Source organism: Tachypleus tridentatus, chromosome 7 (assembly GCF_004210375.1).
Source record: "Tachypleus tridentatus isolate NWPU-2018 chromosome 7, ASM421037v1, whole genome shotgun sequence".
Lineage (NCBI taxonomy): Eukaryota > Metazoa > Arthropoda > Merostomata > Xiphosura > Limulidae > Tachypleus > Tachypleus tridentatus.
Genome location: NC_134831.1, coordinates 9,945,678 through 9,961,905, shown reverse-complemented (window position 1 = coordinate 9,961,905; position 16,228 = coordinate 9,945,678). Strand labels below are relative to the sequence as shown.

General features: G+C 34.8%; 2 protein-coding genes across 2 annotated transcripts in view; one reads left to right on the top strand and one right to left on the bottom strand.

The window, feature by feature from the left end:
• The window catches only part of LOC143255078 (uncharacterized), a 28,991-nt gene extending 24,332 nt beyond the window's left edge, over nt 1-4,659 (top strand). The window contains exons 7-10 of the mRNA XM_076510170.1: nt 617-707; nt 1,110-1,182; nt 1,411-1,496; nt 2,243-4,659. Coding sequence (XP_076366285.1) covers nt 617-707; nt 1,110-1,182; nt 1,411-1,496; nt 2,243-3,631 — 1,639 coding nt within the window. The 3' untranslated portion in view covers nt 3,632-4,659. The remainder of the gene's footprint in view (nt 1-616; nt 708-1,109; nt 1,183-1,410; nt 1,497-2,242) is intronic.
• Nucleotides 4,660-14,918: 10,259 nt separating this feature from the next.
• The window catches only part of LOC143254925 (cytochrome P450 3A24-like), a 47,020-nt gene continuing 45,710 nt past the window's right edge, over nt 14,919-16,228 (bottom strand). Inside the window, exon 15 of the mRNA XM_076509837.1 lies at nt 14,919-15,146. Within this exon, the coding sequence (XP_076365952.1) occupies nt 15,069-15,146 (78 nt within the window). The 3' untranslated portion in view covers nt 14,919-15,068. The remainder of the gene's footprint in view (nt 15,147-16,228) is intronic.

Sequence of the window (16,228 nt, the reverse complement as noted above, 5' to 3'; positions counted from 1 at the left end):
TTATTTAGTTAGACTTTTATTGATTCATTTCACAACTTCTTCATGAGTGTTAACTAAAACAGAAACTGAAACCTGCAATATAAGTATTTCTGTGAAAGGTTTGTAGTGTCAGTTTCCATTTGTGTTTATTGAACACGTGAAGAAGTTAAAGTGAAACATTGGAGTGTTTAATGAGTATAAACAACATTGTTGTGTTTCAGGTTGTTTGTTTATTTTATACACCAACATGCTGTACAGAAATTATATAAGAAAGTAAAATTTTGAACACATCACCAAACTGCGTTTCTCAATGACAGCATTATATAGACATAGAATATTACATACTTAGCCTGCCAACTACTACATACTGAATTAGTTAATATGTTCCTTCTGTGGATTTGTTGTTGTTTTTTAAAGCCTTGTGGAAAATATATGACAAAAGCAATCATTTAAATTGCTGAGGGGCAAATGTGTTATTCTACAGTCTTTCAACTCAGAATTGTGTACTATTAAATTGTCAGTCTACGAATACTTGGTTGTTTATTTATGTATTTTTAAACTTTAAAAAAGTTGGAATGTTTTCATGAGAGTTATGTGTAACCAACTTCTGTGTAATTCTTTCTTTTTGTTGTTACAGTCTCCAACTGACTACCATGTGTCTCCAGTGTAAACCAACCACAGTGTCTTGCGTGTGTATAAAATTAGCATGTGAACGATCTAATTGGGATGTAAGTATGTTTTAGCGTAGGAAAACAGAATTCAACAACATACCTCAGTCTTTGTGTGGTATTATCTAGTCTGAAAATATAACTGTACTGTTTATTGAGTAATCTTAGTAACCTAGAAGTTGAATTAAAAGTAACATACAGATGTATTGATAAACTGATAGTTGAACTAAGAGCAACCATACAAACTAGTTTTATCACTGTGCTTGTAAACAATGAAATAAGTAAACTCATGTCTGGTAGTTGAAAAGCAGGAAGAATTGTTTTTTATAGGCTAGTCTTATCCAATAAGATATCCAGTACAAGTTTAAGTTCTTACTGTACATAATATGCTGTTTAGAAATCATGAGTTTCTAGAAGTGATGTGTGATAGACAGTATAATTTTTCTTTGGTTTATTTGCTAGCTACCTCAGTTGATAGATGGAAAAGAATGGTTTTGGTTTGTGGACAAAAGCCTTACTAGAGAATCCTTAGAAGGTAAGACCTTTGTTTTAATCATAATATTGGTTTCTGTGTAGTAAATCTTGCTTATTACAATCAAATAGATTGCTGTGCATTAAAACTTTTCATGAAAATAAGCTAGTAAGTCAAAACCAGTCATTTATTACTCAAGTATGTTGTAGTAAAGTTGGAAACTTTATTTGACACTACAGAAAATGTATGTGTGATTTATATGTAAATCTTTAATTTCTTGCTTATCTCCAGAATTGGCAGCTGAGTTTTCTGCAGTGTTAGAGAAATGTCCAAGTAGAGTGAAACGAAAAATGCTGAGTTTAAGCTCTGGAAAAAAGGTATTTGTGAATGCAGTCGGTAATATTTACCTCTAGGTAAAGAGTTATAAGTTTTAATTTGTGTTTTATCACTTTGAAAGTACATAAGAGAAAGTACATGAGGATAAAATCACAATATTAGTAGGTGTTGAAGGTATGAAAGTATCTGTGCCAGAATTCATGGTTGAATTAATTTATGTGATGCTTAACATTTTCTGCAACTAATACTGCATTACTAGTTATTCATACAAGTTTAGATTTTTAGATCAGTAGCCTGGTCTGTCTTGCTGGGTATGTGTGTTATTCTGTCAGTTGTTTTTCATAGTATTAGTAATTTTTGTTTTTGTTATTCATGGCATTTTGTTCTTTCATTAGTGCCATTTGGTTTTATTGTTTGTGGAATGGATTGTTTTTAATTTTGTTGTTTATGCATTGAGTTATTTTTGTTTTGCTCTTTTTCATTAGTGTAATTTTGATTTGTTCTAATTCAGCGTGAAACATTTGCAGCTTCTGGTGTAAATGATTTTGAATTTTTGTGTTGTTAAATGCTGAAATGATTAATCATATAAATCTTTGTTTCTTAAGAAGAGCTATAAAAGATAAAAGATGTGGATGTGGTGTTTCAATATATGTATGGATGACATCTTAATACATCATAAACTTTTAGAAAACCTTGATGTAGTTACTTCTGAATCTAAAGTTAGTGGTTTCATGTCTTTGATGTTTTAAAGCATATTTATGTTTTTTTTTGTTTGTTTGTTTGCAAGGAATTGCATTCCACTGAGAAACATCCCAAAGTGGAATGTATTAAGACAGGAACACCGGTGCAGATGGTTGAAAAGACTTCTCAGGACTGTAAAAACGACTCTACACTTTGTAATTCTGCAAGTGTATCTCGACCACAAGTGATTATTAAACCCTCAACAAATGGACAGTCCTTAACAGACCATAGGACCCATGCTAATGTGAATCTTGTAACAAATGTGACTCAGAACTTAACGACGAAAAGTGATGTGCACCAAGAGCCAAGTATAGGTTTTTCTCAAAGTTTACAAGACAAACGACAGCTATCAAATAGTTATTCAAGTCACATCAAATGTCATTCCAGCATCTTGTCTAATGAAGACCACAGGGCAGTTCACACTCATCCAAATTCTTTTTTAGGCAGTTCTAGTGGTAATGATGCTTTATTTCAGGACTTTTCTAGTAATGATTCTTCTAGCAAGGATTTCATACAAAAACTTCCAACCATTCAAATTGAAAATTCATGCTTAGTTGGCTCTTCAGTGGCAGACAATAATGTTCAACGAGAACAGTCTACTAACTTTGTCCAATCCATTTCCCATAGTACAAGTTCTTCACTTCCTCAAATAACAAAGTTGGAGGGTTCTGAGGTTGTAGGGCTTGTTTCAACTTTCTCTGAACCAAAATATCACAGTAATGGAACAGGCATTGGTAGCCAGGTAAACAAAGATATTAACATCATCTATAGAAATGACAACAGTATGGACTCCAAAAGCCAAAGTAGCCAAGAAACTACTCATGAGAAACTTAAAAGCTTCAAACGAAGAAGTCCACGCATTGAGAAAATGTCCAATAGTTTTAAATCGGGAACAGTAACTAATTCTGTAAAAGACGGTGTTAGGGTAACTTGTGGGACACCTTTAGAGAGAACTTCCAAACGTAAACATCATGAAAAATACAAACAAAAACGTTCAGGGAAAGAGAAATTCACTGACTGTGTAAGTAGCCCCAACCAACCAGTTAGTCTAAAAATAACCATTCCAAAAGAGAAGATAAGGTTAAACCGTGATCAAGAGTGTAACCATCTCTCAGGTTCTGGGAGTGAAACTGGAAGTCCAATAGCAGAAAGTTTGAAAATCAAAATACCCAAATCCAAGCTTTATTCTAATGATGCTAACAAGACATCACTCACTCCAACGAACTCCTCTCCTGGTTCTAGTTTGAAATTGGTAATTTCTAAAGACAGAATCAGTGGAAATTCCTACACTAAAACTACCCCAAAAATGGATTATCAGGATAATCGTAAGCGGGAGTTCAGCCCAAAGGAGTTGACTCATCTGCTACCCATGAAGTTGCCGAAGGCTGACCGCCATACACTTGGTGCCGACAGACAAGAAGGGTCGAGACTCTGACAGTTCCAAAATCTGATCATCGTATGTCTAGTACTGACAAACATAAATGATCAAGATTTTTAGAGTTAGTTCATGTGGGTAAAAAGAACTCGGATCCTGTTGTGACAGAAAACCAGAAATAGAGGGGATTTTATATTGTGAAATGAAGTGTCTCAGGGAATATTCCTCTAGTTTTGATCTGTCATCATTGGAGGAAACAGTTATGATTTCCAGTAATAGTCCCACTTTCTAGTTTTGTTTTCTTTGCTGCAGGTCTACTCCTCTTAGATTGTGGTGTTTACTTTGCATTCAAACAAACTCGTAATCAATTCAACATGCTCAACACCAAGACGACTCTCACTGTGACTCTCAGCTTGTGACATCTTGGTGTCAGTGGTCACGTTTTATTTATATGAAAATTTGACCAATTAATTATTGCAGTGATCTTGTGAATCATCTTGTATATAAGTTAAATTATTTAAGCACCAGTCCAAGATGGTGTGTGTGTTTAAACTTTGTCAAATAAAGGAAGATCATTGATATAGTTTCTTCATAAAATAACTTAGGGGCTTTTGAAAACAATTTTGAAGAAAGCTAATTGATAGTTTATTAAGGAAATAGTTCAGGAGATTCTGAGAAGAGGTCTGTAGAAAATTTAATGATATGGTTTGACAAAATATGATTCAGGAGTTTTTGAAAGTAATTTTAAAAATGCTTACTTTTGCACAAAACGTTAATTTTTGAGAGACTGGAAAGAAACGTGAAGTAATAGTGGTGACAAATATTTAATAAAAATATTGTACAATATTTTTTGTTAGTATGTTTTATTTAAAATCTGTATTTGAAGTGTTTGTGATGCTGAGCTCATCTTTACAAACATGAAGAATTAAAGGTTAAGTCAGCTTTCTTTTGTTTATATTTTGTGAGTTAATAAAAGAACAGATATTAAAATTATATTGAGATGCTGTTATTATGTGCTTAACCATACCAGAGTCCTGGTATACAGTGCCACGTTTAAATGTATCTATTAATAAAATTATTAAACTTCATGAATGAACTGATTATGTGAATTTTCAGAAAACCAGTGTAATTAAATTTTATTAGAAGATACCATTTAATATTTTTCTTTATTAATTAGAGAGTGGATTATTTACTTTAGGCTACATAAAATAAATGGATATATTTATAGAACTACCATAAAGCACAAACAATAATTTTAAGTGTTGTCTTCTTTGGGTATTCAACTTCATTGACATAGATTAATACAACTATTCTCTGGCTGTCAAATTAAAGATTCAATATTGGCCTTGAATGAATGTGATTTACATAGCATATTAGCCCACAGCAGCTCAGCAGTAACCAGGAAGGTTTATAATGATAAAAACTGTGTTTTGATACTCATGGTGAGTGTACCATTGTTAGATTTTTTTGTAGCTTTGTGTCTACCAACATAACATTTTACATACACACTGTGTATGTATTTATAACTTCTGGAATAGTTAACAGTTTTGAACTTAGTGGATTATCTCAGATATTTAAATCAACAATGTCATCAGCATTTTACACAAACATACCTGTTGAATATATACTAAACCAGAATACATATTGTAATTACTGCTAACCTTAGTCCTGCTCAGTATAACAGGTTGTAGTCTACTTAAATTTATAAACATATTAATTACCTTTACTTTAAAACTTCTGCTTAGTCAAAACTAAGGAGAAACTTGTGATAAAACACTTAACTGATTGACTTCGTTATTCTAGAGAAGTGATGACACTGACCAAATGACAGGTACCAAAGATTAACTCTACTATTGTATGACATAAACCTAGTCACTGTTTACCCCAGAAATATTTTACAGACAAACGCTGCTAAGTATCTTGAACATGAGATCTCACAAGAGTGAAAGTCCATAAGGTTAAAATATTCTAAGTGTTTAAAGTCACTGTAACATCAGAATTGAGGTTGATAAAACTGGAAATTTTGTGTAAACGTGTACGTTAGAGATATATTTTAATGCTATTGATCAGTGCACTGGTACAAAATGATAGTTTGATTTATCCAATTTCATAATAAAATGTAATACTGATAACTGGCAAGTTTCATGGTGAATCTCAACTTGCAAATACAAGTTTTTATGTTCAAAAATGAAAATAAACTTCAAACCAGTGTGTATGACTTTTAATATTTTATCATCAAACTTCAAACCAGAGTCTATTACTTTTAATATTGTGTCTTCACATTCCATACCCAATTCTAAAGAGTGTAAATTCGATTAGACTACTTTAATCCAATTCTGTAGTATAATTTCATTAAACTAACCCAGTTCTATATAGTGTAACTTCATTAGACTATTTTAATCCAGTTGTATATAGTGTAACGTGATTAGACTACTTCAACACAGTTGAAAATAATGCATCTTCATTAGACTAATTTAACTAACTTGTATAGAGTGTAATTTCTTTAGTCTTCTTTAAAACAGTTCTTTAGAGTATAACCTGATTACACTACTTCAACTTTTCTATAGTGTAACTTGATTAGACTAAAATTTAACCCACTTGTATAGAGTGTTACTTCATTAGAATACTTTAACCTAGTGGTATTGAGTTTAATTTGATTACAATAATTTATACATGTTGTATAGAGTGCAACTTGATTATATTACATTAACACATTTCTATATAGTGTAACTTTTTAGGCAAATTAAACGGAGTTGTATATCGTAAAACGAGATTAGACTCATCCCAGTTTAATATAGTGTAAGATGATTCGACCGCTTGAACCCAGTTGAAAATAGTGTAACTTCATTAGACTATTTTAACGTACTTCTATAGAGTGTGTCTTCATTAGACTTCATTAAACCAGTTCTTTAGAATGTAACCTGATTACACTACTTTTACCCGGTTTTCTATAGTGTGACTTGATTAGACGAATTTAACCCTGTGGAATGAATGTACCTTCATTAGACTAATTTAATTAACCTAGTTGTACATAGTGTAACTTCATTGGACCATGCCCCCCGCTAGTACAGCGGTATGTCTCCGGATTTACAACGCTAAAATCAGGGGTTCGATTCCCCTCGGTGGGCTGAGCAGATAGCCCTTTGTGGCTTTGCTGTAAGAAAAGACTCATTGGACCACCTTAACTTAATTGTATATAGTGTAACTTCATTGGACTATTTTAACCTAGTTTTGTAGAGTTCATAAGACTAATATAACCTATAGTGTAATTTTATAGACTACTTTATCCCTGTTCTGCATAGTGTAACTTTATTAGACTATAAACTGTTTTGTCTAGTGTAACTTGGTTAGATACTTGAACCTTGTTGCATTTCAACTTGATTAGACAAATTGAACCCTGTTGTATATAGTAATTTTGACTAGATTAGTTTAATCCAATTGTATAGAGTGTAATTTCATTAGACTACTTTAACCTAGTTGTATGGAGTTTAACTCGATTGGATTACTTTAACGCAGATGTATAGAGTTTAACTTCATTTGAATTACTTCACCCAGTTCTATCTAGTGTAACAAGATTAGACGTTAATCTAGTTGAATAGAGTGTAATGTGATTAGAATAATGCTATCCAGTTGTATAAAGAGTAATATGATTAGACTAATTTAACCATGTTGTATAGAGTGTAAATTCGTTAAATTTTTTTACCCAGTTCTATTTTGTGTAAATTGATCACACTAATTTAACCTAGCTTTATAGAGTGGAACTTGATTAGACTAATTTAACCCACTTGTATAAATTGTAAGTTCATCACACTACTTTGCCCTAGATCTTTCTAGTAAAACTTAATTACAATATTTTAACCTAATTGTATTGAGTGCAACTTGACTAGAATAATTTAACCCAGTTCTATGGAATGTAATGTCATTAGACCACTTTAATCCATTTCTGTATAATGTAACTTCATTAGACAACTTTAACTTAGTTGTATGTAGTGTGACGTGATTAGACCACTTCACTCCAGTTGTATATAGTGTAACTTCATTAGACTACTTTAATCTAGTTATGCATAGTATAAATTGATTTGACTAATTTAACCAAGTTGTATAGAGTGTAACATGATTAGACAACTTCAATCCAGTTGCATAAAATGTAATTTCATTAAGCTACTTTAACCAAGTTCTACCTAGTGTAACTTGATTACACTAATTTGACCTATTTTTTGTTTAGGATTAGGTTACCTTAACCCAGTTGTATTGAGTGTAACTTTATCAGACTAATTTAACCCACTTGTATAGATTGTAACTTCATTACACTACTTTAATCCAGTTTTATATAGTTAACTTGATGAGATAAATTTAACCCAGTTGGGTGGAGAGTAATTTCGTTAGTCTAATTTAACCTTGTTGTATAGTGATTAACGTGATTAGATTAATTTAATCCAATTGGAAAGATTGTAAGTTCATTAGACTACTTTAACCCAGTTCTGTAGAGTTTAACTTGATTACACTAATTTAACCAAGTTGTATTGAGTGCAACTTCGTTAGGCTACTTTAACCCAGTTCTATATAATGTAAGCTCATAGGACTAATTTAACCTTTTTGTGTACAGTGTACCTTCATTAGACTACTTTAACCAGTTCTATCTATTGTAACTTAATTAGATTACTTTAACCTAGTTGTATTGAGTGTAACTTGATTAGACTAATTTAACCCTGGTGAAACATTGTAGAAATGATGTCAACTGTCTGTTGTGGGGACATAAGTGTAAAGGACGACATTTCGAAAGTCTTTCGTCTTCAAGTCTTCATTAGACTAATTTAACCTAGGTGTACAAAATGTAAGTTGATTAAACTACTTTAACCCAGTTGTATATAGTGTAACTTCATTAGAGTACTTTAACCCAGTTTTCTGTAGTGTAACTTTATTCGACTACTTTAACTGAATGCTATACAGTAAAACTTCATTAGACTATTACCCAGTTCTATAGAGTTTTTAACTTGATTACACTACTATAACTCAGTTTTGTATAGTGTAACTTGATTAGACTAATTTAACCCTGTTCTATAGAGCATAAATTGATTACAGTAAGTTAATCTAGTTGTATTGAGAGTAAATTGATCAGACTAATTTAATTTAGCTGTATAGTGTAACTTGGACTAATTTAACCCAGTTGCATAGAGTGTAACTTTATTAGTCTACTTTATCCCAGTTCGAAATGGTGCAACTTCATTGGACTACTTTAAGCTGTTCTATCTAGTGTAACTTGATAAGATTACTTTAACATAGTTGTATTGAGTGTAACTTGATTAGTCTAGTTCAACCTAGTTGTATAAAGTGTAACTTCATTAAACTACTTTAACCCAGTTTTATATAGTGTAACATCATAAGACTAATTTAACATAGTTGTGTGTAGTGTAATTTCATTAGACTACCTTAACCAGTTCTATCTAGTGTAACTTGATTACACCAATTTAAACATGTTGAATGGAGTGTACTTTTATTTGACTACCCCCTCGTTGTAGATTCCTGCACATGGTGAGGGAATCTCCTAAGAAAGGTTTTGTTCTTTCAGTTTTCCTCCTGTGGGATCTAAACATCCACCCACGTGTTTGCTGTGCTTTGTGACCCATGAAGGGAGGAGAAGATCCTGGTGGTTGAGGGGTCCAACCCTAACACACCACTTTGAGCTTGAATTCCTGCCTTGTTGTGGCCCTCCTTGGGTCAATCGGCAGATCCACGTGGGTGAGAGTCAACCAAGTACCAATGTTGGATATTGTCAACAGGTGTTATGGACATTTTGTCTAGAGCTGGTGTTTGGGTATAGTTCTCACGAAACCCTGGCATTGCTGCAGTGTCCTTGTTTGGCATTGCAGTGCGAACCCTCGTCGGGCTCCATTGTGGGTGGGGTGAGTGGGCTCTGAAATATTCCTTTTTTATTATGGATCCTCCAAATAAAAACTTAAATAGTGAAAAACGACCACGTCTAGAAGATTCTGAGCAGAAATCTTCAACAACTGTAACACCTGTTGTACCTCATTTTCTTATTCTGCATTCTCTTTCAGACAAATCTTTAGGGCAAACATGTTCCTTTTTCATTCAGAAGGGACTTGCTGGCTCTCCATAGTCAGTAAAGAAACTACGGCCTGGTGGCATATTGGTGGAAACATCCACATCTAAGCACAGTGAACTCCTCTTACATTCAAAGGGAATTGGGGATACACCTATTGAAGTTACACCTCATACCACTTTAAATTCATCACGAGGAGTTATTGTTCAGAGGGATTTGAAGAACATCCTCGAGTCAGAAATTCTCGCTGGTTTCTCCACTCAAGGAATTTCTGCAGTGAAGCATATCTCCACTCGCAAATATGGAATTACGATACCGACCAATGTCTTCATTCTGCCATTTACATTACCACGTCCACCTGCCACCATCAAGACAGGTTATTTTAATTGCAGGGTACAGACATACACTCCAAACCCTCTCGGATGTTTCCAGTGTTAGCGATTTGGTCACTTAAAGACGTCATGTTTTGGTTCCTTGAAATGTGCTTGTTGCAGTGGCAAGGACCATGATGCTTATGAGTGTGAAATGGACCCTCATTTCATTAATTGCAATGGCTCTCACCTGTCCTACTTTCGTTCTTGCCCTAAATTGTTGGAAGAAAATGAGATGCAGCGTTTGAAAACGATTCATAGCATTACTTACTCTGAGGTTCGATAGTTGCTGTCCACCACTTTATCTCGGATGTATGTTGCTGCACTTCATTCCACTACTACACTGGGATTGTAGACGGATATCCCTGTGCCTCCAAAAGAATCGTTCTCAAACCAAATGAAGTCTTTTGACCTCCATGATTAAAAAAGTTGATGAAACTACTTCAACACCCATCTCTGTCCCTAACATACATTCCAGCAAATCACAGGATCCACTTTCTTTGGTTCCAGGTATAGGCATTTCCTCCATTGTATCATCTTCTTCCACCCCAAGATGCAAAACGACCATTCGTTCACGTCCTCAGACACTGGAATCCTCTTCCAACACCAAAGATCTGCCCAATCGACCCAGGACAGGATCCACGGAGGCCGATAGGCCTCCCTCGAATAAAGACAGTAAAGAAAAAAGACGTGGTCGTAAACAGAAGGGTTCTCCACCCAATTCACCTATATATAAATAAAAATGGCCTTGATACAATGGAACTGTCGAAGTTTACATTCTAATCTGGAAGACATCGAAACACTGATTGCTTCCTACCATCCTGTATGTCTTTCCTTATAGGAAATATTTCTGAAACCTGCCGAAACAGTCACCTTTCGGCAGTTTTCTTTGTGCAGAACTGACAGGTTGTGTGATGGACGAGTGCATGGAGGGGTGGTACTGTTGGTTGATCAGTATGTCTTTTCCACTCGACATACCCTTGGAGGCCTAGCCATCTGTTTCCTTAAATCGTACCTTCGCTGTTTGTCCTCTCTACCTATCACTTTTGCTGGGTATCTAGCATTTCTGCTTCTTCCTCCACTTTCTTAGCCATCAAGATTCAGGCACAGCGTTCACCTCTTTCCTTTCGAGCTGATTGTCTCTATGACTATAATTGTCCATTTACACTGGTTGAACTTAAACTGGTCCTTCATTGGTCTGGCAGCACATCTGTTGGACCTGATGATGTACACTATGAAATGCTGCGCCATCTATCTCCTGCTTCTCTTGCTATTCTTCTGATTATTTTTAACCGGATCTGGCAGGAGAATGTTTTTCCTGATGCCTGAAACCAGGCTATTGTCCTACCTTTCTCTAAGCCTGGGAAGGATACCAAGACTTCTTCAAACTACTGTCCAATTGCTTTGACGAGCTGTCTCTGTAAGACCTTGGAGAAGATGGTTAATGCTCATCTTGTTTGGTTCCTCGAATCAAACAACTTCCTTTCGCCCACCCAGTGTGGGTTCTAACGACAATGTTCCACCAATGACCTCCTGATTCGATTTAAAACGTCAATCAGATAATACTTTCTCAAACGATATCTTGTATCAATATTCTTTGACATTGAAAAGGTTTATGATACAACATGGAGGTATGGCATTTTGCGAGACCTCCATATATATGGGTTAGTGGCCATTTGCTCATTTTTATTAAATATTTTTAATGGACAGGAGACTCGAAATTCCTGTGGTTTCGACACTTTCCCGCTCATTTCTACAGGAACTTGGAGCCCCTCTGGGCTGTGTTTTGAGTGTCACACTTGTAAGTATAAAGATTAATGTCATCACTGAATAACTTCCTCTTACTGTTGCAGACGGGCTCTATGTCGACGATTTTCACATCTTATGTCAGTCGTCAAACATGAGGTATATTGAGCGGCAGCTACAGACTGCCCTCAATCGTTTACTGAAGTGAATCACAGCAAACGGCTTTAACTTCTCTCTCTCTCTAAAACCATTTGCATGCACTTTTGCTGCCAACATGGTATTCACCCTGATCCTGAATTCCATATTAGTGAAATTGTGCTGCCTGTTTTCCCTGATACAGAGTTCTTGTGGCTTATCTTTGACCATAAGCTGACCTTTATACCATACATCAAGCAGCTATGGGTCAAATGTAAAAGAGCACTGAATATCCTCCATGTCCTCTCTTCCACCACTTGGGGAGTGGATCGATGTTCTATGCTAAAGTCATGTCGAGCTCTTATTCAATCGAAACTACTATGGATCACTAGTTTATGGCTCTGCCAGGACCTCGGATTTAAAGATGCTAGACCCCATTCATCATAAAGAACTTTGGCTCTGCACCAGGACTTTCTGCACTCCCCCAGTTCAGAGCTTATACACAAAGTCTCATGAACCTCCTTTGTACTTTGGCCATTTGCAACTAACTGTCTTTATGCTTCGAAACTTCGTTCCTTACCAAATCATTCCAGTTTTGGTTGTGTTTTCGTTTTTCGGTGGGCCATACTTTTTCAGAAGAGACAATCTGACATTGCTTCTTTTGGCCTTCGTATCTAGGTGCAGTTGGATGAATTGGGTATGTCCTTGGATAACAGTGCTGTATCCACTGGTCAGCCCATCCCACCATGTCATCTTACAGTCTCCAAATGTCACCTATATTTAAGTCATCTGAGAAAAGCAGACACTCCCGATTGGAAATACAGTTCTCTACTGGCACTAGAATCGCTTTACCTTAGTTCGCACTTTGTTTTCGCCGATATTCAAAACCAACTGGCCCATTTCTCTTTAACATCTACTTCTATCCAGTTTTTCTGGACACTGGGTCACGTTGGTATTCGCGGGAACGAGCTCGCCGACACCGCAGCTAAATCTATCTGCTCTGGCACTATCACTGCTGTGCCTGTTCCATACATGAACTATGGTCCTGTATTCAAGGCTCAGCTCCGTGCCAGTTGACAGTCGACTTGGAGTGAGCAACATTAAAACAAGCTTTTCCAAATAAAACCCTATATTGGACTTTGGCCGTTTTGTTACTATAAGGATCGGAAAGAAGTTGTTCTAACTAGACAACGCACTAGTCACAGTTTATTAACTCATCGTTTTCTTTTACCTGGAACTGATGCACCAGTGTGTAGTCTGTGTAACACTCAGATCACAATAAGTCACATTTTATTTTCTTGCGGTCGTTATGACTCTCAACGACGGCACGATTTTAAACATGTTCTATCCCAAGGTTTATCCATAACGTTAGACAGTGTTATTGGTGATGGTTACACTATCAACCTTGGAAATGTTTTTAATTTGTAAAGGCCATTAATCATTTAATGCTGTTTAAGTTTTCTAATTTATACATTAGACCTTTTTTTAGTGTGATTCCTTTTTAAGAATCAAAATCCATCTTATTCGATTTGAAATTGGAAAATGGCCATAATGTCAAATAACTCGGAACCAGGACTAGAAAGGCCAACTTCAGGTGACTAACGGTAATTTTTGAGCTTACCTGTTAGTCTTCCTGGCAACTTATGATAACTACAATTATGCTGCAGAAAGTCCTTTACAACTTGTATTACTGTAGTTTTTCTCTCACCACTGTAGACTAGATGTAAACACTGGTTTTATGCTATTTATGTTTTTTAAACATTGTTTTGTTTTAACTTAATTTCCTCTTACGAATTTTACTAAATTTACTTTAATTTTAACTTTTTACCAGATGTTTGGCGCAGATACCCAAGCTGCTTTGTGCCATAAAACACCACACCACACCAACCAACCAACCAATCATTTGATTACTTTAACCCAATTTTGTTTAGTGTAATATGATTAGACTATTTTAACCCAGTTCTATATTATGTAACGTTATTAGACTATCTTAACCCATTTCTGTATAGCTTAACTTGATTACAGAAGTATAACCCAGTTTTCTATAGTGTTACTTGATTAAATTAATTTAACCCACTTGTATATAGTGTAACTTCATTTTTTTTTATTTTATCCTAGTTATACATAGTGTAAATCGATTAAAGTAATTTAATCTAGTTAAATAGAGTGTAACGTTATTAGACTACTTCAACCAAGTTGTATAAACTGTAACTTCATGAGACTACTTTAACCCAGTTCGATCTAGTGTAACTTGATCACACTAATTTCACCTATTTTTATTGAGGGTAACTTCATTAGACTACTTTTACCCAGTTGTATCTAGTGTAACATGATTGGACTACTTTAACCCAATTCTATACAGTGTAACTTCATTAGACTACTTTAACCTCGTTGATTTGAGTGTAACTTCATTAAACTACCTTAACCCAGTTGTATATATAGTATCTTCATAACACTAATTTAACCTAACTGTATAGAGTGTAATATCTTTAGGCTACTTTAACCCAGTTCTATATAGTGTTACTTCATTAGATTACTTTCACCTTGTTCTATATAGTGTAACTTGATTAGACTAATTTAGCCTAGTTGTATCGAATGTAACTTCACTAGACTACTTTAACCCAGTTGGATATAATGTAACTTGATCAGATTACTTGAGTCTAGTTGTATTGAGAGTAATCTCATAAGACTACTTTAGCCTATTTGTATAGTTTAATTTCAATAGACTACTTTAACGAAGTTCTATACAGTGTAACTTCATTAGACTACTTTAATCCAGTTGTATATTTTAATCAGACTAATTTAACCCAGTTGTATAGATCGTAAGTTCATTCGACTACTTTAATGCAGTTCTATATAGTGTAACTTCATTAGAGTAATTTAACCTTGTTGTATAGAGTGAACTTCACTGGGCTACTTTAACCTAGGTCTATATAGTGTAACTTGATTAGATTACTTTAGCCTACTTGTATATAGTGTAACTGCATCAAACTACTTTAATCGTGTTCTATATAGTGTAACTTGATTAGACTTTTTTATGTCAGAATGTAGCTTTTTATTCTCCAAAAGACAGTTAAATATTCTACAGAAAATAAAAATTTCTACTAAAGTGTAATCTTAAGAAACTTTCACCGATGTTAATCTGGATTATATTTAAATAAAATTAGACGCGTCTGTGAATTTATAGCCTTTTGCTTATAGCTAAGTAAATGTCTTTTGGTTCTAAGAATCCCAAACCCCTGTAGTAGGCTGGTGGAATCTGAAAAGAAAAAAACAACCGATGACCATTTTTGTCCACTGCAATAGTGAATTGTTATTATTTATGAATTTTGCTTGAAACGTGATAATAAAAATATTTATTTATTTTGTTTTCTTTATACCTTACCAAGTGAAGGTGTTATATAGATTCATGTACCCTGGGAATGTTGCTTCTTTCCAAGTAAAGGTGTTGCATAATTATATGTACCCTGCAAACCTGGCTTTTTATCAAGCAAAGGTGTGTTACATATATTCATGTACCCAAGGAACCTTGCTTCTTACCAAATAGTGTTACATAACGTAATTTACCATGGAATTCTGGCTTCTTACCAAGTAAAAGTGTTTCCTAATGTAATGTACCCTGAGATCCTCGATTGTTACGAAGTAAACGTATTATATAACGTAATGTACACTGGGAACTTTGCTATTTATCAAGTAAACATGTTATATAACGTAATGTACCTGGATTCTTACCAAGTAAAGGTGTTGCATAACGTAATATATCCTGGGAACCTTGATTCTTACCACGTAAAGGTGTTACATAACGTCATGTACCCTGGAAACCTGACTACTTATCAAATAAAGATGTTATGTAACGTTATGTCCCATGGTAACTTTGCTTCTTTCCAAGTAAACGTGTTACATAAGGTAATATATCCTGAGAGCCTAGCTTCTTACGAATGAGGAATCCCCGTAGTTCAGCAGTAAGTCTACGGATTTACAATGTTAAAATTAGGGGTTCGATTACCCTCGTTAGGCTCAGCAGATAACTTGATGCGGCTCTGCTATAAGAAAACACACACACACACACACTTACCAAGTAAAGGTGTTACATAACGTAATGCACCCTGGGATCCTGGCTTCTTACCAAGTAGTGGTGTGACATAACGTAATGCACCCTGAAAGCCTGGCTTCTATCCAAGTAATCGTGTTACATAACGTAATGTACCCTTGGAGCCTGTCTTCCTACCAAGTAAAAGTGTTATATAATGTAATGTACCATGAAAGTCTGGCTTCTTAGCAAGTAAAGGTGTTGCATCACGTAATATACTCTAAAAGCCTTGCTTTTTCCAAGTAAACGTG